Source organism: Talaromyces atroroseus, assembly GCF_001907595.1.
Source record: "Talaromyces atroroseus strain IBT 11181 chromosome Unknown scaffold_12, whole genome shotgun sequence".
Taxonomy (NCBI): Eukaryota; Fungi; Ascomycota; class Eurotiomycetes; order Eurotiales; family Trichocomaceae; genus Talaromyces; species Talaromyces atroroseus.
The window spans coordinates 804,462-829,661 of NW_017971444.1; the positions used below are offsets into that span (position 1 = coordinate 804,462).

The following is a 25,200-nucleotide window of genomic DNA, read 5'->3' on the forward strand; positions in this document are numbered from 1 at the left end:
TGATTTGATAGTATTCTATGCATTGTCCTAGGTTAGTTAGATAGCGTTTTTCTTCGGTTTTGTAATCATTTATACACCATTCAGATACTGGCATATTCTACATCTTGTCTTCCGCAGAAATTTCTTTGATTACATCAAGAAAGGCTTGAATGCATCAGCCACACTGGAATTGTCTAAACACAGTTATATACACATTTCGCAGAAACAACCCCTTAACAAGAAACAAAAAAAAAAAGGCTCGAATATTGATATATTTCTTCCGAGACTTTTATAACAAACATTGGCGGGTGTTCAAATTGGAATTGGCAATAGCATTAGTTGCGGCCCTATAGTAGCAGTGTCAGCTAAGCAATTTATGTCTGTCAAACAAGTCGAATGATAGGGAAAATACCTCCAGGAACCCGGTGATGAAATTCCGTGGCAGCCTAGCAGCAGGCTCTTCCTCGGCTCGGAAGTACTTCATAACTTGAGAAAGCTGCTTCCAGTAGTTCAACGTTTCCTATACGATTGCAAGTGCAAGCGGTTAGCATTAACCAGACAAATTGTGTCATCCGAGCTTCTTCTTCTTCTTCTTCCTCCTCCTCCTCTTCGTTTCAGCCGACTCATAAATTGAACATGCACTAACCTGAAACTCGGCATGACTCTTGTACAAAAGCACATCGATAACCTTGATCTGGCTCACATAGCGGTGTTGCTCAAACTGTTGGCGAATCTTTGTACGGATTGCGGAGACTGGGAGGTTTAGGGAGTACATGGTCTGGATTTCGGGGGACTGTATATGAATGTAATATATCATTGCAAGTTAGTCATTTCTGCTGAACAAGAGGGTAGGTGAGGTTGATGGAACGAACCGCTCGGAGCCATTCTCGGTAGGACTTGCGCACTCTGGCCTTGGCGTCTGTCCAGTTGATAGCTATTGAAAATCCCATATAGTCAGTTTTTGCAGTTCGTGATATGGTGTGCGTCTGTCTCAATGACAGGCAAAACAAACTCGACCAAGGAAAGAAAGGCGACGGAGACACGGCATGACATACATTGGCGCGTTCGCTGCGCGAGATATGTGGGATTGATAGTCATGATGACTGGTGACGGACGGCCAGCAGAGTAGTAATATCTTGAGCGGCTCGAAAGGAAAAGAGAGAGCAAACAATGCTGGTCGCAATGGCAGGGTCAGTCTATCTCAAGGTGGAGTGAGGTTCGTCTGCGGCTTTCCCGCTCGCCGGCCTGAATAAGCGCCTATGCCGTATTCGGGATTGGTGGATGGAGAACGAGCTTTCACCGCCTGCCCTTTAAGAAAATTTTCATGTCAACTTGGACCATCATTGCCATATTTTTCTACAAACATCATTAACCACTCACACGATTGTGTCGTTGGACTTTTTCGGTGAGATAGAATTGGTTTTGGAATACAATTTGATTCCCACTGCTTACGACCAAGCCGAGCAAACTTGGAGAGAGGAAAAAATGGCGCCAACATCCTCCAAAGGGAAAACTCCCTCCACCAACAAAGGCAATAAATCAGCCTCATCAGGATACAAAGTCAGCAAATCCAGCTCCAAGGCCAAAGTGAAACGCCCTCCTCCGAAAGAAGTAAAATCGCAATCCCGCAGCGCTCCCAACCGACAGAAGAAAACGAAGACGAGGGAATATACAGAGAAGGAATTGGATCTACCAGCTTTAAATATGATTACGCCCGTTGGCGTGCAGACCCCGAGGGGAAAGAAAAAGGGAAAGACGTTTGTGGATGATCAGGTTAGTTTTTCTTGTAACTAGTAGCTAGGTTGGGGCAAAGTCTGACTGGCGGTTCTTTACTACTCTAGGAGAGCATGATGACCATCCTCGCAATTGTCAGCGCAGAGAAAGAAGGACAAATAGAATCCAAGATGATGAAAGCCCGACAAATGGAGGAGATTCGAGAAGCTAAAAGGAAAGAGGCAGAGGCTAGGGCAGACAAGCGGAAATCGAAATTGGTACGTTTCTTCCCCTTTTTTTCCCTTCTTTTTCCTTAAAAGGAACTAGTAACTAACAATTCCACTTGGAAAAATATAGGAGAATATCAAGGATGAGTTGCGAAACAAGAAGAAGAAGAAATCAAGCAATGGCCCTACAGAGGATAAAGAAAAAGGTCGGAAATCGAAAGAAAAGCGCAAGAGCGTTTCTTTTGCATGATAAATACAGGCATCTGTCTATACTGATATTTCCGTCTGTCTATTGTGGTTTCTATGTATATGTTGTCTATTGTCATATCATTCGTGTGAGGATTATCTGTCCTCAGGTCAGGACAGGGCGTAAAGGTGTTTTGAAGAGGGTTGAACGGTCGTTTTCTTTCTCCTCCGGCAGTATTATTGAACGCTCAAGCAGGTGCGATCAAAGATCTCGTCTTTGCTGATTACTCAATCGCTCTCGCTCTTAAAAACTAATTTTCGACGCACTGGGTAGAAACCACTTGGCCCTTGGGAGGGCTTGTCGAGTGATTCTCCGTGCAGCCCCCTGGTATCCTTTTGAAGAACTGGGGGGACCGTAAGGTCGATTTTCTGTGCCAGTAGGTCGAGGAAGTTTGCCGCCTATAAAGATTCTTTGTTAGTTTTATCCATTCAAATGACCGTGTCTCTTAGAAGATTGGGATCCCTACTGGTTTGGTAAACCAACGAGCACCTCCCAATTCAAACCAGCCGAGGTGCCCTCCCCAGGAGGTGGTTAGCAGAACACCGTATGGCGTTTGTTGGAATTCGTTGTATGGAATTGCTTCTTTGGCGGATATCTATAGTTAAATGAGTTTACGTCATAGTATAAAAGCAGACAGAAGAACATGAACATAATACTAACCGGGTCATCTTCAGCATTGATGGCCAGGAAAGGGATCCGAATTGACAGCAGGGAGTCTGTAGACGAGGCATCGCGATAGTAGGCACCTTCAGTTGGGTAGCCCCATAATGGGCATTGTATGGCTCTTCATACCACGTCAGTAAAAAGTTTGCCAACTTTCTAAGCATAAAAAGAAAGAAGAAACAACCACATACCTGTCGAATTCATAAATGTACTTCGCTTTTCTCGCGTCATCTGGCTTTAGCCGCGGATGACTCGTCAATTCGTCAACGTGTCTTTCGTACTTCAAGTTAGCGATACACACAGAGTCATCACGCGTAGGACAGGAAGTATGGAGCGTAACGTACTGTTCAAAGAGTCGTACAAGACTGGCGGCCATGTGTGTTGAGTAAACTTCGGCGCCGATCCATGTTCGATGAAGAGCAACACTCGTGACGTCTAGATTCCACGGATTGGCGCAGATTACGGCACCGTTGAGCAGACAATTTTCACCTTCTTCACCAAGATACTAAATCATGGTTAGTATATTATTCCAGCACTCATTATTCCTTCATAAAGCCGAAAGTCGAAAGACGGAAAGAACATACATTTACTAATATGTTGGCACCTAGAGAAAAGCCGATACCAAACAAAGGACGATTCGGGAACGTCTTTCGCAGCCACTTTACCAGCTGACGAACATCCCAAGTTGCGCGAGCATTGAACAACAATGAAGTGCTGATTTTCGTTTGTGCACAGCCTCGAGCATTGATAACGCAGGCCTCCCAGCCGCTATCTCTATCCAGCACGAGAGGCGCCAGAGCCGCCCTCAAATAGACCTCATGAGAGCCACCAGTCAGTCCATGCAGAGCAATAAGCATGGGTTTACTATCATCGGACGGCAGAGCCCCAAGCTCATCCTGAGAGAAGAAAGCGGTCCGCGCAGGCAGCCCCGAGGGAAGCGTAAATTTCCTCGCAGCATCCGTAGCTTCAGCATCCTCTGTCTTCTCAAACGGGGGGACAACAAAATCAACGGCAAACTGGCCAGCGAGGTCTGGGATTTCCTGTTCGAAGATCTTGCGCTTGTAGTAGATGGGGATTTCAACGGTCTCTTTGATCGTCGTCCACCCGGTTTGCAGATGTCCGTTGAAGAGGAATGGGTTGAGATTGCATGTTGCAGGGGTAGCTTCGCGGCATAGGTCTATCAGTTTGATCTGCGTCTCCTTGTCTGGTGCGTTGCCATCCTCTGCATTCTTTGCGGTGAGCAGGAGTTGGTTCTCTGCGCAGTGAACCAATGAGATCTTGGCACTCCGGGAAAACATCGACGGTGCCATGTCTAGCGAATGGAATAATTCTAAGTCCGAGACGCCAGACAGTAGAAAGTAAGAAAGTCCAAAAAAAAAAAAAAGATGCCTGTTAAAGAAAGCTAAAGGGAAAAAAAAAAAAAGATTGCTTGCTTAGCAGTACCTCGGCATAATATCCTGATCGGGCAACTGCACGGGCCAATAACTGCGATAAGATAACGACAGAGCAAGTCACATGCAACTCATAAAGCTTTACTTTCCTCCAGTTGTATTATATCTATACTTACTTATTAAAACCAACCGTCTACCACTGAGGTATGAGGCCTTCGTCTAACGACTATTGACAGATCATTATAGCTAAATCGTTGTCACCTAAATCGTGATACTTATCCGGGTTGACCGAGCAAACAAAGTTTCTCATTATCGTGGACTTCTTGATTACTCTCCCTCATTTCGTCCCAAGGTATAAGTGCCTGGATGGCGCTGTTGTCTTTATGATATCGCTGCAAGTAGGTGCAAATCGCCGGGATTTCATATCTAGCGCGAAAGTCAATCCACCATCTAGTTTCGCGAGCTCGGGTGTACCACAAGCACAGTAACAGAAGCGCTATCGGGTCCTTCTTCTCTAAGCACATGCGAAAGTCATTGTGCATCTTGCTGGCGACCCCCAGCGCACTATTTTGCGAAGCCTCGCCCCTTGGTTTCTCCAAAAGCCGAGAAAGGCCGTGTGCAACCGTAAAGTAGGGGTTGTTCTCGCGGCTCGAAGACTCGCTCAGCCCGCATACGTGCACTAATTCAGCCAACACGCTGTCGAGGCCTTTCTCAGGCAACGGTTGATGCATTTGTTGCAAGGTCTCGGACATGCTCCGAAACACACTGCCTGGCCGCAGGGGGTCCAGAAGGTACCACAGTGACATTTTGCCAGCCCCAAGCCGTAGCCAGTCTAAATCTGAGGGATCGGGTGCCCCCAAAGGCCATGCATGGTCTGGCAAACAGGCATTGATGGATGAGAAAGTTAATATGCCGATACTGCCAGCTGTAGCCCAAAGAGGGTCCTTGTCTTCTTCCTTAATGTGTTGACTCAACCGTTTGTTGAACAAGATAGTGCATTGGAACCAGTGATATGATTCCCGTAAAGAGCGTCGAGGTGCTGGTGTCACGCCAAGATAGCGATCATGAACAGCTGCCGCTGCCAATGACCCGTGCATCAAGAATGGACACTATAGAGCATGCGGTCAGTCAAGCAGATGTGACCTTGGGAACCATTGTCCGGACTCACGGTAAAAGACGCCCACAGCATATGACTTTCATATATGTCTACCATTACCGAACCACCGAGGGAGTATACGGTTCGGTATCGAAACCGATTAAAAAGCTCTTGGTCTTTCGAGTCTAGCATGAAGAACGTGGACCCATCATCAGCCCATATGGCATTGCTGATAGCTGGCCGCGGCGATGGCAACCGGGCTGCTCGGCATGGTATTTCCTGCTTTGCTCGTTTCTCGGAGAGTGGCTGTAGGTCGGGTACATTCAACCCAAAATTACAAAGGACTCCATAAGTCCGACATCGCACACAATGAGGCCTCGTTTCGTCGCACTGCAGCCAAGCAATGTTGGTCGTGGTTTCATCTAAACGCGGAGTAGAACTTACCTTCAACTTCCTCAGTTTACAGTTCCGACAGCCAAATCGCGATTTGCGTCTGCCCTCGCGCTTCTTCACAACAGGCTGGACACCAAAATCCATTATGGATCTGTGCAGGGGGAAATGTGGCGGTCAGTCTGGCCATGGTTCAACTCGCTGTCATGCAATCAGTGGTGGTGACTGAGCAGCGTCAAAAGTATTGCAGCAGCCCCACGGCAAAAATCGATATCTCCGGGCGTTTAGCTAACCGCTTTGGGTTGATCTGCGCGCCGCAGGAGCTACGGCGGACTATGCGGGCCATCCCAGTACTGTGGTGGTTATTTGTATCTATTTGGAAGGGATATTTAGTTAATGCAAAAGATCATGACATAGTTATATACGGAGCAACTACATGCTGCTTTGTTTTTTTGCATAATGTCCTGAGCATTGCATAAATAAAACACCGAAATACGAGGTATCGAAGAGCCAAATCCACAGGCACCACCTGGACATCTCCCAGGCGAGAAACGGGCAGAGCTTCCAATCTATTTTACTTTGAAAAGCCTCGCATCCGTCTCATTCTGCAAAGCTAAGTGGGTTATTTACCCTGCCACACAAATAACGAGCTTCGGTGAAATGCATAATGACAGCCATTGCCAACCCGGCTTCCGCAGTCCGCCGTAGCTATCCCGCGCTAGCCTCAGCTCGGGTTTAGGCGGCGATGATTGGCCGACAGCGGCTCCACGATCAAGGGCAACCACTGCGTATGAAATCATGGAATGCGATGGGCAATACAGAAGGTGAGCGTTGTGCCTGCGCGGACAATACAATAGGCCGTTAAGTCCGCCGCTGCTGTAGATGAATGAATACATAAATGACGAAAGTCGCCCGTGTCAGAAGAAGATTGTTCCTCACCTCAGGTAGATATCTCTCTTTCACTTATTTTATTCTCACTGCCGTATCCGTAATTCTACATCGGCAGTTCTTTATATCTGCTTCAATATGCGCGTCTTCGTCACAGGATCAACCGGCTTCGTCGGCACCGGGGTCGTCAAGGAGCTGCTCTCTGCAGGCCACACAGTCGTGGGCCTCACCCGCAGCGACAAGGGAGTCGAGCAGCTCAAGAGCCAGGGCGCCGAACCCCTGCGCGGCACAATCGAAGATCTCGAGCTCCTCAAGAAGGCCGCCTCTGAATCCGACGGCGTCATTCACCTTGCTTTCAACCACAACGACTTCTCCCAGTTCGAGAAGGCCTGCGCCACGGACCGCGCCGTCATCACTGCATTGGGTTCCGCCCTGGTTGCTGCGGGCGGCGACCGCGCCCTGGTCGTTACCTCAGGCACCATGATGCTGGCACGTGGTAAGCTGGGCTACGAGACCGATGGGCCTGATATGTCCAGCTCGATGGCCGCAGCTCGCGGGGCCTCAGAGCCAGTGTGTCTCGACTTCGCCAAGCAGGGCGTACGCGCCAGTGTTGTACGCTTGCCGCCCACAGTCCATGGCCCTGGATCGTCGGGCTTTGCGGGGATGTTTGTCAAATTCACGCTGCAGAAGGGCGTTTCGGCATACATCGGCGAGGGCCAGAACCGCTGGTGCGCTGGCCACCGCGACGACGCGGCCAAGCTGTATCGCCTGGCGTTGGAAAAGGGAAAGCCTGGGTCTGTCTATCATGCGGTAGCTGAGGAAAGCGTCACATTCAAGGAAATCGCAACTGAGGTTGGGAAGCAACTTGATATTCCCGTTATCAGCGTCCCAGCAGACAAAGTAGAGGAGCAATTTGGCTGGTTTCAGTTTGGTGCCGTGGCTGACAACATAGCCTCGAGCGCGAAGACGAGAGAAGAGTTGGGCTGGACTCCTACGGGCCCCGGCGTGGTTGAAGATACTCCAGTTATTATCGATTATGCGAAATCTCAGGGAGCATAAATATTAGGCATAGTCTATTTTTGCTTAAATGTCGACCTATGTTTTGTATTTCAAGATTGGACCGATCTTTTTTTTTTTTTTTTTTGATTGTGAATGAGAAACGAAATTGATGTTCCTAAACGCAAGATGATATATCTGCTATACCATGTAGTTGATCTCTTGAGCTAGTAAAATTGGTTTTGTGAACATAGTTCCAATGGATAAAATCTCAAGTAGTAATATCGCCCGATTCTATCACATACCTAGGTATACCTATTGTCCATGAAACAGTGAAAGAGGACTCATCGAGACCAAGAAGAAGAAAGGAAATAAATATGTACATGTTACATTACATCCTCCACGAGAACAATCGTCAAACCAGCTCAAGATCAAGCAAATAGTTTACCCAACTCCCGTTCATGACCGTACACAACGCCAGACTGCAGACTCCCTTGCATGAGGCTTTCATGCAAGCGAGAGACGATATATGGCATAACAGAGTCAGTAAACTCGCGCCTCATCAAACTCTTGTCCATCCAGTAGTGCCGGACAAACTGTCCCCTGCAGTTCGAGCCTTCACCACCGGGCTGACTCCCATCTGGACTGTCCGGCGAGCCATTCGCTTCCCCGCATGGAATCGTCACAACCTCTTCGGGGCGAGCGAACTTGTGATGAATATAGTCGCGGAATGCCGCCTGTTCGTGTGCCCAATTGTACGCCCATTGCGAGCAGTTGGCATAGAAATCGGTCAACTCCAGAGGACAGTCAAGCCATTCCTGAAACAGTTCTTGGCTGCGTGGACCAGCCTGTCCGAGAAGAAAGCCCGTGTTTAGAGAGAGCTCGCCGCGTTCGTTGAAGTTGTCAAATTGATGTACATCCAGCGGCGCAGCGACGATTGTCTCGTCCGTGATGTTCCAGTGGTTCATTAGCCATTCCAGTGGTACATGGGGGTAATGCACGCCAACATCCCCATCCATGAAGACGGCTACGTCGTGTGTCAATAGCGCCTCTTGCACAACCGGAACTTTCACCCATGTGCCATGTCGATCTTTAAATTCGGGAGCCTGGACGTAACGGTAATCATAGCCGTGAATGAGAGCTGTAAATACACGCAATTAGCATTGTAAAAAAGCCGCTTTTTTTTCTCCAAATGTTAGACGTTTGCGGGAACTTACCGTAGAGATAATGGTTTAGAGCACCAAAAGCTGATGGACTAGCAGAAGCAAATTTGAGAGGACCTTTGGCGAGCAGCTCGCCAACTTTATCCCGTGGCCGACTATCGACAGTGAGGATGATGATCCTCTTTCCCATCGGCGACTTGATTCGGGGCTCGCCTACGACAGTAAACACTTCGTTGTCGTCATTGGTGAAGGATGGATCCGTGATTTTGTGGACAAGAGGTCTGTAGAATGCATATACTTGATCCTGAATAGATGCTGATGTATCTGACCCTTTCCTTGAGAATCCACCACTAAGATAGATGCAGGGTTAGATGAAAATAATGACTCCCCTGAAAGATAGGAATTCTTGTTTGAGATATGAGAAGAAGAAATTATACTAACGGCAAGCGACCAAGGAGTATAGGGTCAGGACTTGTCCATTCAGCCAGAGCAAAAAGAAACCCAAGAGTCAATGCCAGTGTAGCCGCAAGACGCCAATAATTTCTCGGGATTAAGACAAAATCAGTCATTATGTTTATGCTAGGCAGGTTTTCTTGGAATGGACTAGATAATGTTGCTTGACAAGATGAATCCGCATGATCCAGATACATATACAAGCAAGGAACACAAGAAAGGAAAAGGAAAACGGAAACCCAACCCCCTGATAAGAGAAAACGACCACATGCCCCCCTAAATGTCTAAAATTCCAGTCCGAAAAAGGAAGATAAAAAAAAAAAAAAAAAAAAAAAAAAAAAAAAAAAAAGCAAAGAAACAATTAGATATGAGCTGCACTGAGACATCTCTTAGCGTCGGCGGCCTGAATGCGCAACATTTGATGTCTAGCCGGATGCGGCGCTAAGTCGCATGTGAAATGAAGATCAGTGTGTAGGAAGAACCAATGAATAAACTCATACATGCTAATAGATACTAGATGCTCTCCAATGAAATTATCATAACTAACCAACAATCACTCAGCCGTGACTCAGCAGCGTTTCATCTGGTCTTCTTCCGTTTTGGGCCCGGAAGTGGTTAAGCTCGTCAACCACCCATCTGTTTCGAAATGCTTGACCGATGATTTAAAAGTGCATCTATAGTAAATATAGGAAACTTTACTCTATCGATGAAAATAGATGGAGCTTAAAAACTACACTGAACAAAGCTGACATGTAGTAATGAACCAACAAGCTGGGCCATTGATCCAAGGACCCTGTGAAGATTAATCACAAGGATTTTGTTCGAGAAGGAAGTCTAAATCTCAACAGTAGAAGTCGTGTTGATATTATGTACATTAGATATAATCTTGACGACGCTTAATGCTATGTTGATACCGATTTGTTGAAGTACAACGTACACCCCGCGGATCCCCTCCCCGGGCGAACTCACTCATTCCGGATGGTTCCACACAAGGCTAATGTGTGCAACCTGTATGTAGACCAAGGCCGACTCGATCTTCAAGCCAGGTGGCACTCGATAGTAATTTTGGCCGGTGAATGCGGCTGAACGCCTGGGCACATTTGGACATTGCTCGGGAAGGGGGACACTCACATATCCGCAGGAAATCATATTTCCATGAAAAATGTCGGCAATCAAGGCGTCTTCTACCACGGAGATTAAGCATGTTTTCTTGAAGGTGCCTAGTCATGCACTGTAATTGGTCTAGAGTATCTTTGAAAGATATTCCCTGGAGGCGCCCCTGATAGAAGGTCAATTGAGCCCTGCACGGGAGTGACTCCACAGACTAGGAATGTCTTGCATCCACAAGATTTATGCTTTGTATAATCCTCTCATAGTATTTTTTACCAGAGTCCATTCTAAATCTAGCTATTCGCAGCAACACTCTATATTCCGACTTACAAAAAGAGGTAACCCAGACCGTGTATTTAGCCCATCTTCCCGAAACCGACCAATCAAGGCCAGCGATGAAGAGAATACGCCCCGTATAAGAAAAAAAGAAGATACTTTAAAAGAGGTGAGGAGAAATCAAGCATTCGTCAGATTCCTCATAAGCGGCCATCAATATTTCCCATAACAGCTAGCTTAGAGAGTGGAGAATGTGTTAGTGTAAAGGACTCTTCCATGTGCCACTACATAACTGAAGTCATTCCAGTTTTCTTAGAGATCATGCAACGTCTCACAAGAATCAAAGGTATTCTAGGCCATTTCTAATCACTCTGGGATAATTAACTCTCGTATTAGCTCGAGCTTATGCAATACAGAGGAAGAGAGTCATAGTGGATATCTTAATCAAGTCTCAAATACACATAAACACTTGCCAGACTCTTTGTGAGAGGCAAAGCCCTAAGGCAGCAAGGCAACAGCCCTGACAATGAGAAAAGCCTCAGGCACACATGAGCAAGCTTATATATCGTGCAACTACCGTAATTGGCAGGCCAATTACCCTTGTGTTACCTTTTGGCGTAGTGGTTGACGTCAATCCGAGAAGCTGAAGAATCCGAGGTGTCCAATTTAAAGGATGTCTAAAAAGGCTACTAAATTGTTAGTGATGCCTCATTACCTGTCAGACAGATTTTTCGATTGCTTTCCCGTAGACAACAGTGCTGTTCCATCACCAGTTTCACAGCGAGTTTCTTTGAATCGACTCTGCCAATCCTTATGGTCAACGCTAGTCCAGGTATCTCAGGCTCATTGACTAGAAATGTTCTTGCAAAATTCATCGAGTCTAGGTAGATCTAACACACAGTGGCTGGAAGAGTCGAAAAAAATACCAAACTTATGACCACAATTCAAACAGGACATCGACAGAGGACTGTCTGCCATCGGATAGTGGCGTATCAGGCATCAACAAACTCGCTCCATTAAAAATAAAAAATAAATGAATGAATGAAAAAAGAGATGGATGAGGATGCAATTGAGAAATCTGCTTGACCCGAATGCATCATCAGTTGCCCAACAGCCTCTTAGCTAAACCTCTATGGGGATTGAGAAGGTATTAGTCAAGCGCGACTTTCAAATGTTTGAGAGTCGGTGGTCTATCAGCGATGCGCTTATTGAAATTGTCGAAACAAGGAACGATATCTCCAGAAAGAACGGTGAACCCTGCAGTCACCCGTATGCCTTCTTTTGTTTGGTGAGATCCATGGATGGCCTCCCTCACTGTACCTGTGTATTTGAGGATGGTGCCAGTTTACCCAACAAAACCAATCTAGTTTCAATCTCAAAGTCACAGAACTTTGCATGAAAAGATTTTAAACTACCTCGAAAGGTTGATGGTATCGTCGGATCCGTCGGGATGAAACGTCTATATGTACCCTTTCTTTGAGACTTTTGTATCTCCTGGGAACAAATTTTACATTCCCTTTCTCTTTCGACATAAAGTGAAGGGGTTGCGTTCGTCCACCTTGGTTCGTCATCAATATAGAACCACTGTGTACATGAGATACATATAGTTCGGATAGAGCTCAAGTTATCATTGCTGTTCTTTTGTAAACAATCATCAATTTGCAAACCAGTTCTCCTAGGCGTTTGAACTGGAAGGGAGAGAGAACTCGTCTCTCGAAGTGTATAATCTTTTTCATCCATTGTTGCAGGTCTTGCCTTTACACGCTTTCCAGAGCAGTCCGTGCTCTTGCTCTGGCATCGTCGGGTGCGAGCGATATAGCAACCAGGCATTGAGACCGCCCACCGAGGCTGATGATCTGTGCTAGCGGCACTTCCGCATCTCGTGCAAACGAGGTCAACTTGGCGCCCATCAAACGTACTATGAAAGTAGTTTTGATGGGCGTCGTTGACCTGATCCAGGATATTTTTTTGATGGGTTAAAACCCTACTCAACAGCTCTCCCAAGCCCTCAGATGGGCCTTGCCCGAATCTCGTACTTGGGACAATTGTTTCGAGCTTCCTGGTTACATCATTGAAGCTCGAGACAGGAATATTGTAAAATAAGATCTCTTTCTGTCCTTGAAACCATCTGAGTACTGGTTCCGGTAGGTCAGAAGGTGACTGCCAGTCGGAAGTGCACTTCTCTAGGGCCCCTAAAGCCTCCGGGATCAGTTCTCGAAAGGCTTGGTTACTGTGGGGGGTACTGTTGAAAAATATATCCCAGTCCCCCGTTGCTGCTGATGGCCTCAGGGTCGTAGGAGGCATATTGTTGTCCACCTGCAGAATGGTGGGTTTGGGAATATGTCGCTCTTTTTCTAATGCATTTGCGTAGGCTTTCAGCTCCATTAACCTGGCTTTTCCTGGGACAGATTTGAACCATAACTTGTCCAAAAAGTAGTTCCTTTTCCAGATATCAATCTTGCGAGCCATCAAGGCCGCAGCTTTCAGAGCCCTGTCTTGTCTGGCGGAGGTCTCCGAATCGTCCTTCTTTTGCCAGTACATATAACCTGGATGAGCCAAGCAAAGTATAATCCGTCGGAATCTGTAGCGAGGATCGGCATTCCCGTAGTTACTTTCTTTTGAAAGCATGATAACCACGTCTTTAAACTCTCCCCAAAGCGGCAGGACCTCGAATTCTTTCGTTTTGACCAGGCGCTGCTGGACCTTCACACCCCAAACCACTTCGATTTTTAGCTTGCATTGAATACGTAATGCAATCTGTAAACGTCTCATGTATTTTCAGCACTTGGGAGGGAAAATCTCTAATAGCTGATGATTCGGATTCTCCACGTCGATGAACATGATCAAACATAAGGGTTTCACCTGTCTCATAGAGATTCCCCATCACCATAGATGTGCAGCCGTTCATCGGGTCAGCCACTTCGCCTTCTCGAATATTTTCCTTGCCCGTCGTGAAAGTCGGTTGATTGAGGTGGTGGGCAATTGGTGAGCTTAAAGACCCCGATGGTTTTACAAGGAAATCCGGTGATAGCGCTTCTGGTAAGACATCCATATGCTGAATTGTCTTCCAAGTTGAGATCTCATCTTCTTTGAACTTCTGGAACGCAGCATGCAGGTTTTTGATAGGGCAATCAAGTTCTATGAGGATCAAGTTAAGCAACTCGAGAGAGTATACGCGAATAAAGCTGGATAACTTACCTTTCATATTTCGATTATCTAATTCCTCCAGATAAGGCTCCAGTTGTTCAGCGCGCTGTTCGAGCTCACTGGGTGGGCGAGAAAGGATCAACTCTCCCAGAATGGTAAAACTGCCCGAAGAACTCTTTCCTGCTGAACAAGGGATTGACCTGGTGTCCCCAAGTTCTTCTTCGCTTGCATATTCTTCTGGAAACCCGGCCTCCTCGGCATCCCTTTTCTGTCCTAAGACAAAACCGCTTGTCGAAAAGTTCTGTCTTGATAGCTTTGAGCGAGAAATCAAGGGCACGTAAGTCATGCGAGTCGAATAGCGAATTTGCTGGTCTTGATATGATGGCGATATGTTAAATCAATATTAAGATGCACCACGGTAATTGGGACTAACCTTCATCCCCCAGACTGCAGAATTCACGTAGAAAGAGACAGTTTGCACACCGACCTAGCTGCTCACCTTCTAACCGAATGCATGTATTGAAAGGGCGTCTAGCACCCCTGGGTTGTTGAGTCCTCGTAAAGTTTGCCGACTCCTCCCTGCTACAGCACTCACATTGATTGTCCTGCACGATACCATAAAGTTGGATGGCGGAGCTATCACCCTTTGCTTACCAAGTTCTGTGATTGAATCTCGGCACCTAAAGTCGACCTCCCGCCCTCGACCACGAGTATAATGGTGACGAATATATGCTACATCTTGGTCAACACTGTGGTCCAAAATAGCATCAACATATGCGTTTCTTGCTTCGGGTGATTGGTTGAGTAGCTTTGGCCAGTCTTGGTAGAGGGAATTCCAGTTCTTTCGTGGCATGATGAAAGGCTATCGAACTATCTCAGGCGCTTGGGAAGAAGAAACAGGCCTGCACCCCGGGGAGAGAAAATCGCTTCCCCCGGCGGTGCCGAATTGGGCGCCGGGGCGCTGCCTGCAGGATATGCCAATGCCTGAGGCATCTCATCATGGCATAGCTGAGTCTTCGTCGCTTGATACTTGTTGCTTATGAATGGATGTGTTGAATGCAACTTGGGTGTGCTTTTTTTGATTTTTGATTCAACGTCGCGAACCGGGTCGGTAAATGTTTCAGTTGGAACATGGAGAGCGAAGAATCTAATCGATCAGCTGATAGAAAATGACGAGGAAGTAATTGATCAACCAAAACAGGAATAAGTGCGTCGCAATCGCCAACTATTACCCATGTCGTCGAGTTCAACGTCGCGACTGAAGTCGGGAAAACCTCGACGGTGACCAACACTATTTGACAATACAGATATAATAATAACTAAACTTCACGAGGTTTAAAAAAAGGAAGAATGCTGAAAAGGCCATCATAATCTTAATATAAGTAAAGATATAGAAATTCCCAAAAAAATGCTCACACCTGGAGTCGAACCAGGGACCTTGTCATTACTAGTGACACATTCTACCGCTGAACCATGCGAGCTATGTATGAGTTTCATTGATATTTGGTTTATTTATTATTCTATTATTTAAAGAAGCCAATGAACCTTGCTGTCACAAGCAATATTGAGTTAGTCTCGCACACTCCCCATAGTGAAGGCATACACCTCGGAAATGATCGTTCCTGATATAGAGATAAACCCCCAATACGCGTTGCAATCACGGATTATCTTTAATTAAGACTCTTAGTACTCAGTCTAATGCCTACGTACACTGCTTTAGTATGCTGCTTGGAATAGCCTAGTGTACTGCTCAATAAAAAGTTCAAGTGAGATAGTTATGTGGAATCTAGCGTTAGAAAGTTTATTTTCGTTATCACTTGACTCAAAATTAGAACGTGAAGTAAGTAGTCTAAATACATAGGTTCATGCAGAACCTAGATAGTATTAAACTTTGATTCAACCAATCAGAGCTCGCATGGTTCAGCGGTAGAATGTGTCACTAGTAATGACAAGGTCCCTGGTTCGACTCCAGGTGTGAGCATCTTTTTTTATATTGCTATTATCTATCCATATGTTTTGTACGATTATTGTGACGGTGTTGCAAGGGTCTTCCTCGGGGCGCCGAGGCGCGGGAAGCTCATTCCGAAACGGGCAAACATGAAGCTATCTGGAGAACCGTCTGTAGGGTTGGACCTACTGCCGACTGACCTGGGATCACGTCGGCGACGAAGGTGGATGGCTTCCTCGCATAATACACCGAGCGGCGGGGTGCCTATTGTAGTATATTCTCCCTTTCCTTTCCTTCCTCATTCTTGTTGTTCTAGTCAGATGCACTCAGCTAGTTGGCAAATGATTAGTCGATTTGGCCGTTATAATTAGCGATTTTCGCATTATTTTTTATGAAAACCCTCGTTAAGTTGTATGGGAGTCTATTGGATGTACTATTGGAATATGTAAGGTGGGATCCTGAATGTCGTTGGGAATAGCTCCGAAGTAGGGCGAGCACGCGATCTCTCCTGTCCTCCCGCCGCTAGTTGGGCTAGCGGCTCGGCAGGCACCGCTATAAAAACGCGGGCGGCCTCAGGCTCCATGAGGCAGCGATTAGCTGCTGAGCATACGTGTATATACGTTTTCTATACAACTATTCAAAGACCAAAGCCATTCTTAAGCTATATTCTTGCAAACCCCGTCACGAAATATGTAGGCCTGTTAATCACTGATAAGATTATCTCTGGCTTCAATATCCCCTAGTGAGCTTGAATCTGAATAGAATCAAATACCACCAACCAATCACAGCTCGCATGGTTCAGCGGTAGAATGTGTCACTAGTAATGACAAGGTCCCTGGTTCGACTCCAGGTGTGAGCATTTTTTTGGGAATTTCTATATCTTTACTTATATTAAGATTATGATGGCCTTTTCAGCATTCTTCCTTTTTTTAAACCTCGTGAAGTTTAGTAGAGTCGTTTTGATGCCGACGATTTGTGTCACGGACCTGGTTGCACCCTAGTTGTCACTGGCTGTGTCGAGGTATAATGTTGATTGACATACGGAGGTTCTCCGAGGGTTGACTGGTAATGAAGTATTAAAAGCCTTTTAGATAACAGTAAATTTAGTAACACAACTACAATAGAATCTATAGCCTTAGAGTATCAAAATACTGTAAGTATACTTTGCCTTGCTGATCCTCTCAGTGTATAACCAAAGTAACTTGTGTTAAAGAGCTATGAAGAATAACTAAGAACGTGATGAGTGGCCCTATCCTCCTATTATCTTCCCACACTTCTTTGGTATATCCCGTGGTACACCCAATAGTTGTTCTTTCTGTCGTACCTTCTCCCGGTATACCGCGCGGCGTGGTGCGGTAGAAGTTAACTTATACGGTGACCTTATGTAAGCAAGCCTGTGTCCCCAGCTGACTACCGCGAGGTTGTAGTTTGCGCCGACTACGCACAGACCAAGTGCCTAACCGTGGAAATGATTGGCTGCTGTAACAGAAACGCCTTTCAGTCTTCAGATCTAGTCCTAGATTCTGCCTAGTGTCTTGTAAGTTGGGTTCGTAACATTTTGTGCCAGCATAAACAAAAGGCTTAGCGCATAAAATGAAGCCATACCTAGTTAGAATGCAGCCAAACCTCGTTGTTCCAGGCTTTGCTCCTTGTTCCATTATAGACTAAGCCTAATATAGAGTGTGATTTCGACCACCGCCTTCTTTTTGAGGACATTTGACCCCACAAGTTGGGCACCGGAAGGCAGTTTGACCCCTTGCTGAACACCTCTAGTATGGGAGCTTATTGGAATTGTATTGTCGAAACGTAGGCCTGTTAAGTCACTTCACGAGGTTATCTCCAGCTTCAGTACCCTCAGTGAAGTTGAATGTACAGATGAAAAGTCTCCCCCCAAACCAGAGCTCGCATGGTTCAGCGGTAGAATGTGTCACTAGTAATGACAAGGTCCCTGGTTCGACTCCAGGTGTGAGCAACTGATTACAGTTTCTTTTTTTTTCACTTCAATGAAGTGGATCATAAGCATAAATGCGTTCAATCTAAAGATTTTTATAGTATACTATGCCATGTCCCAGGTTCCCGGATTTCGCAGATCACCACTTGGCGATATCTCTTAGCTATCGACATTGTACTATGCGTGCATGTTTGTATATGATCTTCATATTAAGACCACTGCTGACCTCAATGTTACCTATATGTACATGAATAATCAAAGATTCCCAGGGGCCAAAATAAGGCCCGATAGACAGGTTTTTACTCTAGTTAGTCCTTAACCTTATCCCCAGGCAATTATACTATCTTTCAACGGTCTACAATGATAGAGATGGACAATTACGCCACTCTCTCTATTCTTTGCACGGATACTCTGCCTTCCACATAGGCACAAACAAGAAAAGAAAGAGAGAAGAAGAGAAAGAGAAAGAGGTCAATGAAAGAATTATGATGGTTATGAGTATTCTCCTAATGCCATCACCCATTCTGTCCTACTCCGGTCCCAGCTTCCAGCCCGACCCTTCGCCAGTCTCTTTATCCCCTCTTTTTAGGGTCTCTCATCTCCTTGGATCTACTTCTGATAATATTTCTCCGTGAAGCTACCATATGGTTCCGTGGTGAAGTCATTCCCTCTTCTCCAGTCTTATGCAGGCTTATTAGTGCATGTCGACTGCTAGAGCTTGGGAAGAATAGAGGAATAAAGGGGAATGAATCTTTCTGAATAGGGATTCTATGGGCTTACCTTCAATCTAGAGGCAGGGGGTATATATAAGAAAAAGATTCCCCCTCTATATCATTATAATAGATTATATTCCTTTCTTGATGTATTTATAGGCTGCCGTATTGGCTTGCATATTGGACCCCCGAAGAACTGGTATGAAACGGTATGGCATTGGCTGGTTGACTCTCCGGTTCTCGCCATAGAGACAGAGAATATTCTCAAAGGCTAGTGACGCTGCTAAGGGGTAGTTTTCAGGCGGAAGTACCCCGTATGTCGTCGATGATTTTTTTTTGTAGTGGTAAATACCATGCTTACTTCCTTATATGGATTAGTGTTAGGGCTGGCTATGATAAGAGCGATAAGGAATGCAAACCTGGCAAACAGCGCGGTCGGCTGAGGCTCACAAGGTGGCATGCCTTGTGACTGGCAGTGCACTGCCCAACCAACGTGCATCTCTTGCCAGAGAAAGATAAGATGCAGTCAAATGCTTGCGTCTCGAAGATAAATACAGAACCAACTTCTCAAGTGCTAGGTAAAGCCACCACATTCTTCCGATACCAAAATAAACCTCATGCTTTTCCCGATTGCCGTTTGCGGAAATCTTGCCTGAACCACCTCCGTAGTCGGTGCAATTTAGCACCAAAAAACAGTCACGATGCATAGAGACAAAATGATACAGTCAGCTGTCGCTTGCAACTGACTACGGACCGTCTGTCAGACTAGAAGACGAAAGCTTGCACCAGGGGAAAAGCGCGCCATTGGTTAACCTTTTTCCGAAAGGGGGGATCAATAACTTAATAGTGGAAGAAAAAGCTAATGCATAACAATGATAACATCCTGATTCAGCCATGAGAAATGATAATCTTATTGCTAACCCGTCGTCTTCCGCGTTCGTAATTTAAATCCTGCATTGCATCTTGCTAATAAAAGGTCCCTCGTGGAAGGCTCGCATGACTTGGATTTTCTTTCTTCTTCTTTTGCATATACATGAATAAATCAAGCTGCCTGCCTGCCTGCCTACCTACCTACCTGTGCGTTAAAACTGTCAACAGACATAATACTGATACATAACGTGAATATATTCAAGTCTACGACTATCATGAAGAAATAGTGGATTCCTCTAGAAACAACATCGACCGATCTACACCATGGGGCTACGCTCCTTGAGTTTCTTGGCCAGACTCAGGGTGTCGAAAATTACAGATTACGATGACCCCAAAAGAAAATCAGAAAAAGACATGAGCGTCGATCAGGAAGCCAAATGCTTCATCATAGACCTCCCCACGGAGTTACTGGCTCTCATATCCGCGCAGCTGGATCCCCTCTCCGAGGCATGCCTGGCATTGACTTGTAGGCGCTTACTACTCATTTCTGGGGCATCGCTTGCCTCCGAGTGTCTAGGATTCAAAAAGGACTTTGCGCCTCTCTTCCACCACTACAGGTCTTCTCAAAGCTTCGCTACCGAGCGCTGGAAGCTGGTAGAAAGGCTTGAAGACGGGAAATGGCTAGCTTGCTCTCAATGTCTCAAACTTCATCCTCGCACGGCATTTCCCCCGAAGGAATTGAGACGCAGCCCTACAACACGGATGTGCAATCTCGGGGAATCAGCGGGGCTGGTCGATTTGTGTCCATGCGTGAAGTTGACTTTTCAAGATAAAGCAAATCTCGTGAAGCACCTGAGGCAGCGTGAGCTCTTGACGAGGCTGCCTTCAAGTATCTTCGGAAGTCGCGGTTACGATGAGAGATACCTCTGGCACTCATGCACAGCTTCGTACGGATCAACCGATCTCAAAATTGGCATATATCCCGAGCTCAGAGATGATGGGAAGCTCTACATCCGGACCGAGTATCGAATGGAGATGGAACCAAACATGCTGGGCAAAGAAAAGCACATCTCACCCCGCTTTGGCTGTGCGCATCGGTCAATGGATCTGTGGCTATACAGTGTCTCCCAGACCCTCTACTGCCACCGATATGACACGTTCTGCTCGGCATGCAAGCAGATATCAGGCTGCAGTAGATGTGATACGACACTGAAAACTCCGCAGAGGAGGCCGCACCACTGCCCAGAGACCAACAAAGTGTCATACTTTTTCTGGACCCAGAGATGCCTGGGAAGCTCTACAGATATCCCAGACAAGGAGTTTGCGGCGCAAAGGATACACCCGGTTGATCCATATGTCACCTGGAAAAATTGTCGAGAACTATGCCCATGGACGGCGAGGTTGCATCCTCCACCAAACCAAGCCCCTGCGCTTGGTAATGAGATTCTGGAGCCAGCGCTGGTGGACAATAGTGCGCATTTTGCTAACCAGATGTTTACTTCGCTTCAACTCGAGTAGCAGAACCTATCTTGATACCAAGGGTTATGTTTTTAGTTTATAATGATCTTTTGTGTCTACGATCCATATCAAGGAGTACGCGGGAATAGGGGTAACTATTCATGGTCAATAGGTAGAAGGCGCAGGTTTAAATAGTACTATTTCATTGCACCAGTATAGAGACCTTGCCAGTTTCAGAAAACTACTGGGTGTTGTCACCGAACTAAGCCGGCTCTACAACTGCATACAAATCAACTTCGTCAATATATGAGCGTGTTTGCGCAATGAATTTGGGCTGTGTGGCCTGAACTCTGGAAAAGCAACATTTCTCCGCCAACGTCTGACATCCTGCAAAAGTGTCTTCTAAAAATTGTTTTGGGATAGCTAGTGGCTTCGAAATTCGGGTGTTTAGCTGTTGCGACAGTCTACGGAGCGGAAAAGTGTTCATGACGGAATATTAACCAGTAAGCCACCAAAAAGGGACCCCTTAAAGGGGCTTTTGGTAATGCTCATTTTAGGTGTAAATAATGCCTTATATTTCGCTGTCAAGTGTTGTCTCGATAAGACGGAGCGCGGTTTCTCCGCTCCGACTCCGCAACGCGCGACGCATCATGGAAGTTGTCGATGCTTCTTCACTCATGCTATTACGACCTAAGAACCAGATTTTTGTCTCCATGGCAGGTTGGATGGTATTTCCGTGATAAACGGGGCCCTTTCACATGCGTGCATCCTGACAAAGCCAAACTCCAAGGCAATGAGTTACCCACCACCTTTCAGCAACGACAACGGGCTACATCCATATCCCTCGCAGTACTTGCAGCAGATCCCTCAAAATGCCGCCCATTCTCGAGCGCCTGCACCGATTCCTCAATCGCAACCGCAGTATAATGTCGGCGCCAATGTCCAATACATGAACTATACGACGAATTCCTTCGCCTACCCTCAACCCTTGGCGCCGTCCTACGCCCCCGCATATGGAGGACAGCATTCACCACCGCAGTCTCTGCCACATCAGCGAGGATTGGCACCTACACTTCCTCAATCGCCTCAACAGCAACAACACCTCTATCACCAGCAACGACAGCAGCAATTTGGCTCTCCGGTGACTCAGCAGCACCCGCATCAACACCACCCCATGTCGAAATCCTCACCACAGCAAAATCAGGCTCTGCAACGGCAACAGCAACAATATGGCTCCCCAATCATACAACAAACTCAGCCTCCGCATCGGTCTCTGTCGTATCCCTCACCACAGGCCGCACATCACCCTTCACCGCAGCAGAATCAACCTCAGCTCCAGCCTCAAGTTCAAGTTCAACAACGGCAGCAGCAATATACCCCCCCAATGGTTCAGCAGCATCAACTTCTACCACAACAATCACACCAGCCTACTTCGCAGCCTCGACAACAGCAAGCTCAACAACAAGTCCAGCAACCGCCCACACCGCAGCAAGGCCCTCCGATACAATTTGTGAACCCGAGTGATACATTTACAGAGCCAGTGCGCAGATTGCCAATACATGACGTTGCGGCCAGTGCTAGCCCTTTGTTGCCCTATCAAATTGGACCTCCTTTGACTGCACCCGTCACCCCACAGTATGGCACACTTCCTGCTGTTGCGCCCCCTGCCTCCGTGGTGTCAAATCATTCATCCTATCCAACCGCTTCCAATCAGTTACCAAGTAGCCACGAGCAGCATACACATAGGCCAGTGGCATTAGTAATGCCTCCAAAAAACGAGAAAACAGATACACCGTCTCGACCAGCCAACCAAAGTCGAAAGTCGTCCACACAACTGGCCTCGCCATTCAGTCGAACCCCACAAGTCGTCATTCCATCTTTGTCTAGTATTCAAAAGATGTCAGCACCCAAGGCATCTAACCAGTCCCCAATGGCTGCGTCTCAGACAATCAAAACCCCCCCGAAAACCCGTTTTGACAACGACGTCGACTACCAGACATTGCTATTAGCCCTTGCAGATGAATACCTGAATGCTGCGCATAGCAAAGGAACGATTCTTGCATTGTCGAAAAATGAGGTTGATCTCAAAGAATATTATAAATTGGTGGCTACGGGGCTAGGTTGTTTGGAGGCTGCGCTATCTGTTCGTACACCCAAGCAGTTTGTCCGGCGTATGTTTCTCTATGCTAAGAATGTCCCATACAATAGAATTTCAGATTGCCACCGCTCACAGAGGCCTTGACACGATTACGATACGCACGCATACTAATTGAGGAAACTGACAACGACGTGGCAGCAGAGACAGCGTTGAGTAAAGGAGTAAGTGGAGTTATTACTGTATTTAAGCTAAGAGCTATGTGCTAAATACCTCACAGATTGAATTATGTGAACGGGTTAGTCATTCATACCTTTTTTTTTTTTTTTTTTCCTTTTCTTAATCCTGGCTAAAAGCTGATTTCGAGGCAGAATAAACTTTTGGATCTCAAATATACGATGCAACAGCTTTTGGCTCGTATGCTTCATAAATCCAATCCCAAAGCGGCAGCGAAAGCTGTCGATAACATGATTCAAGACGTTGAAACGTACGTGACTAAGTACGAATATTTGAGTTGGAAGCAATAGAATAACGATGATGGTTTTAGATATCGACATACACACTGGGAATACGCCTTTCGCCTGCTGAGAGTCAGCCTTGCGCTGTCGTCTGCATCTCATCAAGACTTTGTTGTTGCTATTAACAATTTGCAGAAATTGTCGAACCTCGCCAGTCGCAGCGGCGACAAGCTGGTATCCGTCATAGCTGCACTGATTGAAGCGCTAGCACACTTGCAGCAGTCCACCAGCGCTGATTCCGTCGAGCAAGCGCAGCACGCAGTGGCGCTGGCGCGGAGTCATCAATTGGATCCGCGCGTGCAAGAGATTCCTCAGATTGGCTCCATGCTTCAGATGGTTGATATCTCATGTAGTCTGCTCGAGTATGATCTGACCCAAGCCTCCCAGAAGTTACAAGTCATGCAAAGCATGATGGACCAGCGAATAAACGATTCCCGATGGCGAGACGATGGATCGTTTTCAATTCCTTTGAATGCCCAACCTCCTCCAAAACTAGCTGAAATGGGAGATATATTGAGTGTTGAAGACGGCCAATTGTGTCTAACATTACAATGGCTTCCTCAGCACGACTTATACTCACTCTGCTACCTGCTAAGCTCAGCGACGCTGGGTGCTAAGAACTCTCACGATGGGCGCAAAGCTGAAAAATACCTGCAGGAAGGTCTGCGTATGCTTCGCGGTAAGCTCGAAATCTTTAACACATCTTTGTGGTTGAATTAACGAACTTGTCTGATATGTTTGTTTCAACAGGCAGTTTCAAGGAACCAGAAGAAAATACCGAGTCCCTCGTGGCTGCTGGAGAACGACTCGAATGGCGACGAGTTCTACACTGCAACATACTGCTGCACCTCACATTTTTAGCATGCGCACGAACCGATTGGGAAGCTGCTAGTCAAACGTTAAGAGATCTTAAAGGCGCTGTTAAGGAATTGGACAATGCGCTCCCAGAAACGATCTCCTGTCTTATGCAGTACGCTACCGGAGTTATCGCACAAGGCACTGGGGATCTCGCAGCGGCATTAACAGCATTTGACTCTCCCATACTCTCACTCACCTCATCAATGAACAAAACAATGCGCAACGACCCTCGCCGCGACACAGCAATCCTCGCAGGGCTGAACAAAATCCTCATAATCCGGGAACCCGCACATCCCTCACACTCTCGTCTCGACCAGGTGCTCTCTGTAGTCGAACCTCACTGCCTAGGCAGCTCCAACAAATACATACAAGCCGCCTACTATCTCATCTGCGCCACGGTGCATAACGAATCAACCATTCAAACCAAACAATACCTGCAGCAAGCACTCCACTCCGCCACGGCCATCAGCAACAGCCAAATCACATGCATGACGCTCACGTTCATGAGCTGGAAGTATTTTCGCGGCGTGGTCGGCGAGCAGTCGGAAAAAAGTGCGCGCGCCGGTCGAGCAATGGCCAAAAAGGCAAACGACCGGCTCTGGGTCAGCGTTACGGACCAGATGTTGGCGGAGACTCTGGAGCGGCAGGGCAAGGCGGATGAAGCGCGTGTTGTGCGGGAAGAGGCTGACAGGCTGTTGATGGGATTACCGACAGCGTTGAAGCGGACTGAATGTCGGTGATAGCGCTGCTGCGGCTTGCTATTTCTATCCCCCCTCCTTTTCTTTCTTTTTTTTTCTCTTCCAAATTTTGCGTCTCGGCATTTCTGCATTTGGGTAGATACCTCGCGGCATCTTTGAATTTAGCAATGGAGTTTTTCTGAGTTGTTTACTATTGGCTGATGAGAGAAACTGATATCCCTACATGATATGCTTAAAATCTACCTGCATGAAAATAAAGATATAACATAATTAACGATTAGTTAATTGCAACACGGATGAACAGTAAACTATTCCTAGTTTACAAGATTTCAGAAATGATATATTCCAACAC

At 46.5% G+C, this 25,200-nt stretch overlaps 8 protein-coding genes across 8 annotated transcripts, besides 4 other annotated features; 3 read left to right on the top strand and 5 right to left on the bottom strand.

The window, feature by feature from the left end:
* Positions 1–314: 314 nt before the first annotated feature.
* Positions 315–1,077, bottom strand: UA08_07952 (NADH-ubiquinone oxidoreductase subunit; the record flags this gene model as incomplete). Its single annotated transcript, XM_020262859.1, has 5 exons — positions 315–326; positions 392–499; positions 626–772; positions 852–913; positions 1,035–1,077. The coding sequence occupies 5 exons, from the start codon at positions 1,075–1,077 to the stop codon at positions 315–317; spliced, it is 372 nt and encodes a 123-aa protein (XP_020117105.1).
* Positions 1,078–1,464: 387 nt separating this feature from the next.
* Positions 1,465–2,169, top strand: UA08_07953 (60S ribosomal subunit assembly/export protein LOC1; the record flags this gene model as incomplete). Its single annotated transcript, XM_020262860.1, has 3 exons — positions 1,465–1,752; positions 1,821–1,970; positions 2,050–2,169. The coding sequence occupies 3 exons, from the start codon at positions 1,465–1,467 to the stop codon at positions 2,167–2,169; spliced, it is 558 nt and encodes a 185-aa protein (XP_020117110.1).
* Positions 2,170–2,393: 224 nt separating this feature from the next.
* Positions 2,394–4,139, bottom strand: UA08_07954 (hypothetical protein; the record flags this gene model as incomplete). Its single annotated transcript, XM_020262861.1, has 5 exons — positions 2,394–2,564; positions 2,633–2,761; positions 2,827–2,950; positions 3,021–3,334; positions 3,414–4,139. 5 exons carry the CDS (start codon positions 4,137–4,139, stop codon positions 2,394–2,396), a joined length of 1,464 nt encoding a protein of 487 aa, XP_020117111.1.
* Positions 4,140–4,495: 356 nt separating this feature from the next.
* Positions 4,496–5,853, bottom strand: UA08_07955 (hypothetical protein; the record flags this gene model as incomplete). The annotated part of the gene is made up of 3 exons (XM_020262862.1): positions 4,496–5,329; positions 5,389–5,622; positions 5,761–5,853. The coding sequence occupies 3 exons, from the start codon at positions 5,851–5,853 to the stop codon at positions 4,496–4,498; spliced, it is 1,161 nt and encodes a 386-aa protein (XP_020117108.1).
* An 879-nt stretch (positions 5,854–6,732) lies between these two features.
* UA08_07956 (hypothetical protein) lies at positions 6,733–7,653 on the top strand (the record flags this gene model as incomplete). Its single annotated transcript, XM_020262863.1, has 1 exon — positions 6,733–7,653. The coding sequence occupies one exon, from the start codon at positions 6,733–6,735 to the stop codon at positions 7,651–7,653; it is 921 nt and encodes a 306-aa protein (XP_020117109.1).
* Positions 7,654–8,021: 368 nt separating this feature from the next.
* Positions 8,022–9,322, bottom strand: UA08_07957 (hypothetical protein; the record flags this gene model as incomplete). Its single annotated transcript, XM_020262864.1, has 3 exons — positions 8,022–8,731; positions 8,808–9,103; positions 9,195–9,322. The coding sequence occupies 3 exons, from the start codon at positions 9,320–9,322 to the stop codon at positions 8,022–8,024; spliced, it is 1,134 nt and encodes a 377-aa protein (XP_020117102.1).
* A 3,027-nt stretch (positions 9,323–12,349) lies between these two features.
* On the bottom strand, positions 12,350–14,592 carry UA08_07958 (hypothetical protein; the record flags this gene model as incomplete). Its single annotated transcript, XM_020262866.1, has 7 exons — positions 12,350–12,510; positions 12,581–13,349; positions 13,432–13,730; positions 13,791–14,111; positions 14,173–14,186; positions 14,335–14,344; positions 14,394–14,592. 7 exons carry the CDS (start codon positions 14,590–14,592, stop codon positions 12,350–12,352), a joined length of 1,773 nt encoding a protein of 590 aa, XP_020117103.1.
* A 1,533-nt stretch (positions 14,593–16,125) lies between these two features.
* Positions 16,126–16,372: a repeat region (Identified by RepeatMasker using a combination of RepBase library and repeat library created with RepeatScout).
* Positions 16,373–16,660: 288 nt separating this feature from the next.
* Positions 16,661–16,923: a repeat region (Identified by RepeatMasker using a combination of RepBase library and repeat library created with RepeatScout).
* A 236-nt stretch (positions 16,924–17,159) lies between these two features.
* Positions 17,160–17,243: a repeat region (Identified by RepeatMasker using a combination of RepBase library and repeat library created with RepeatScout).
* Positions 17,244–19,545: 2,302 nt separating this feature from the next.
* On the top strand, positions 19,546–24,890 carry UA08_07959 (hypothetical protein; the record flags this gene model as incomplete). The annotated part of the gene is made up of 7 exons (XM_020262867.1): positions 19,546–20,692; positions 21,381–22,850; positions 22,913–22,998; positions 23,055–23,072; positions 23,146–23,261; positions 23,322–23,971; positions 24,043–24,890. The coding sequence occupies 7 exons, from the start codon at positions 19,546–19,548 to the stop codon at positions 24,888–24,890; spliced, it is 4,335 nt and encodes a 1,444-aa protein (XP_020116937.1).
* Positions 21,168–21,263: a repeat region (Identified by RepeatMasker using a combination of RepBase library and repeat library created with RepeatScout).
* Positions 24,891–25,200: the final 310 nt, after the last annotated feature.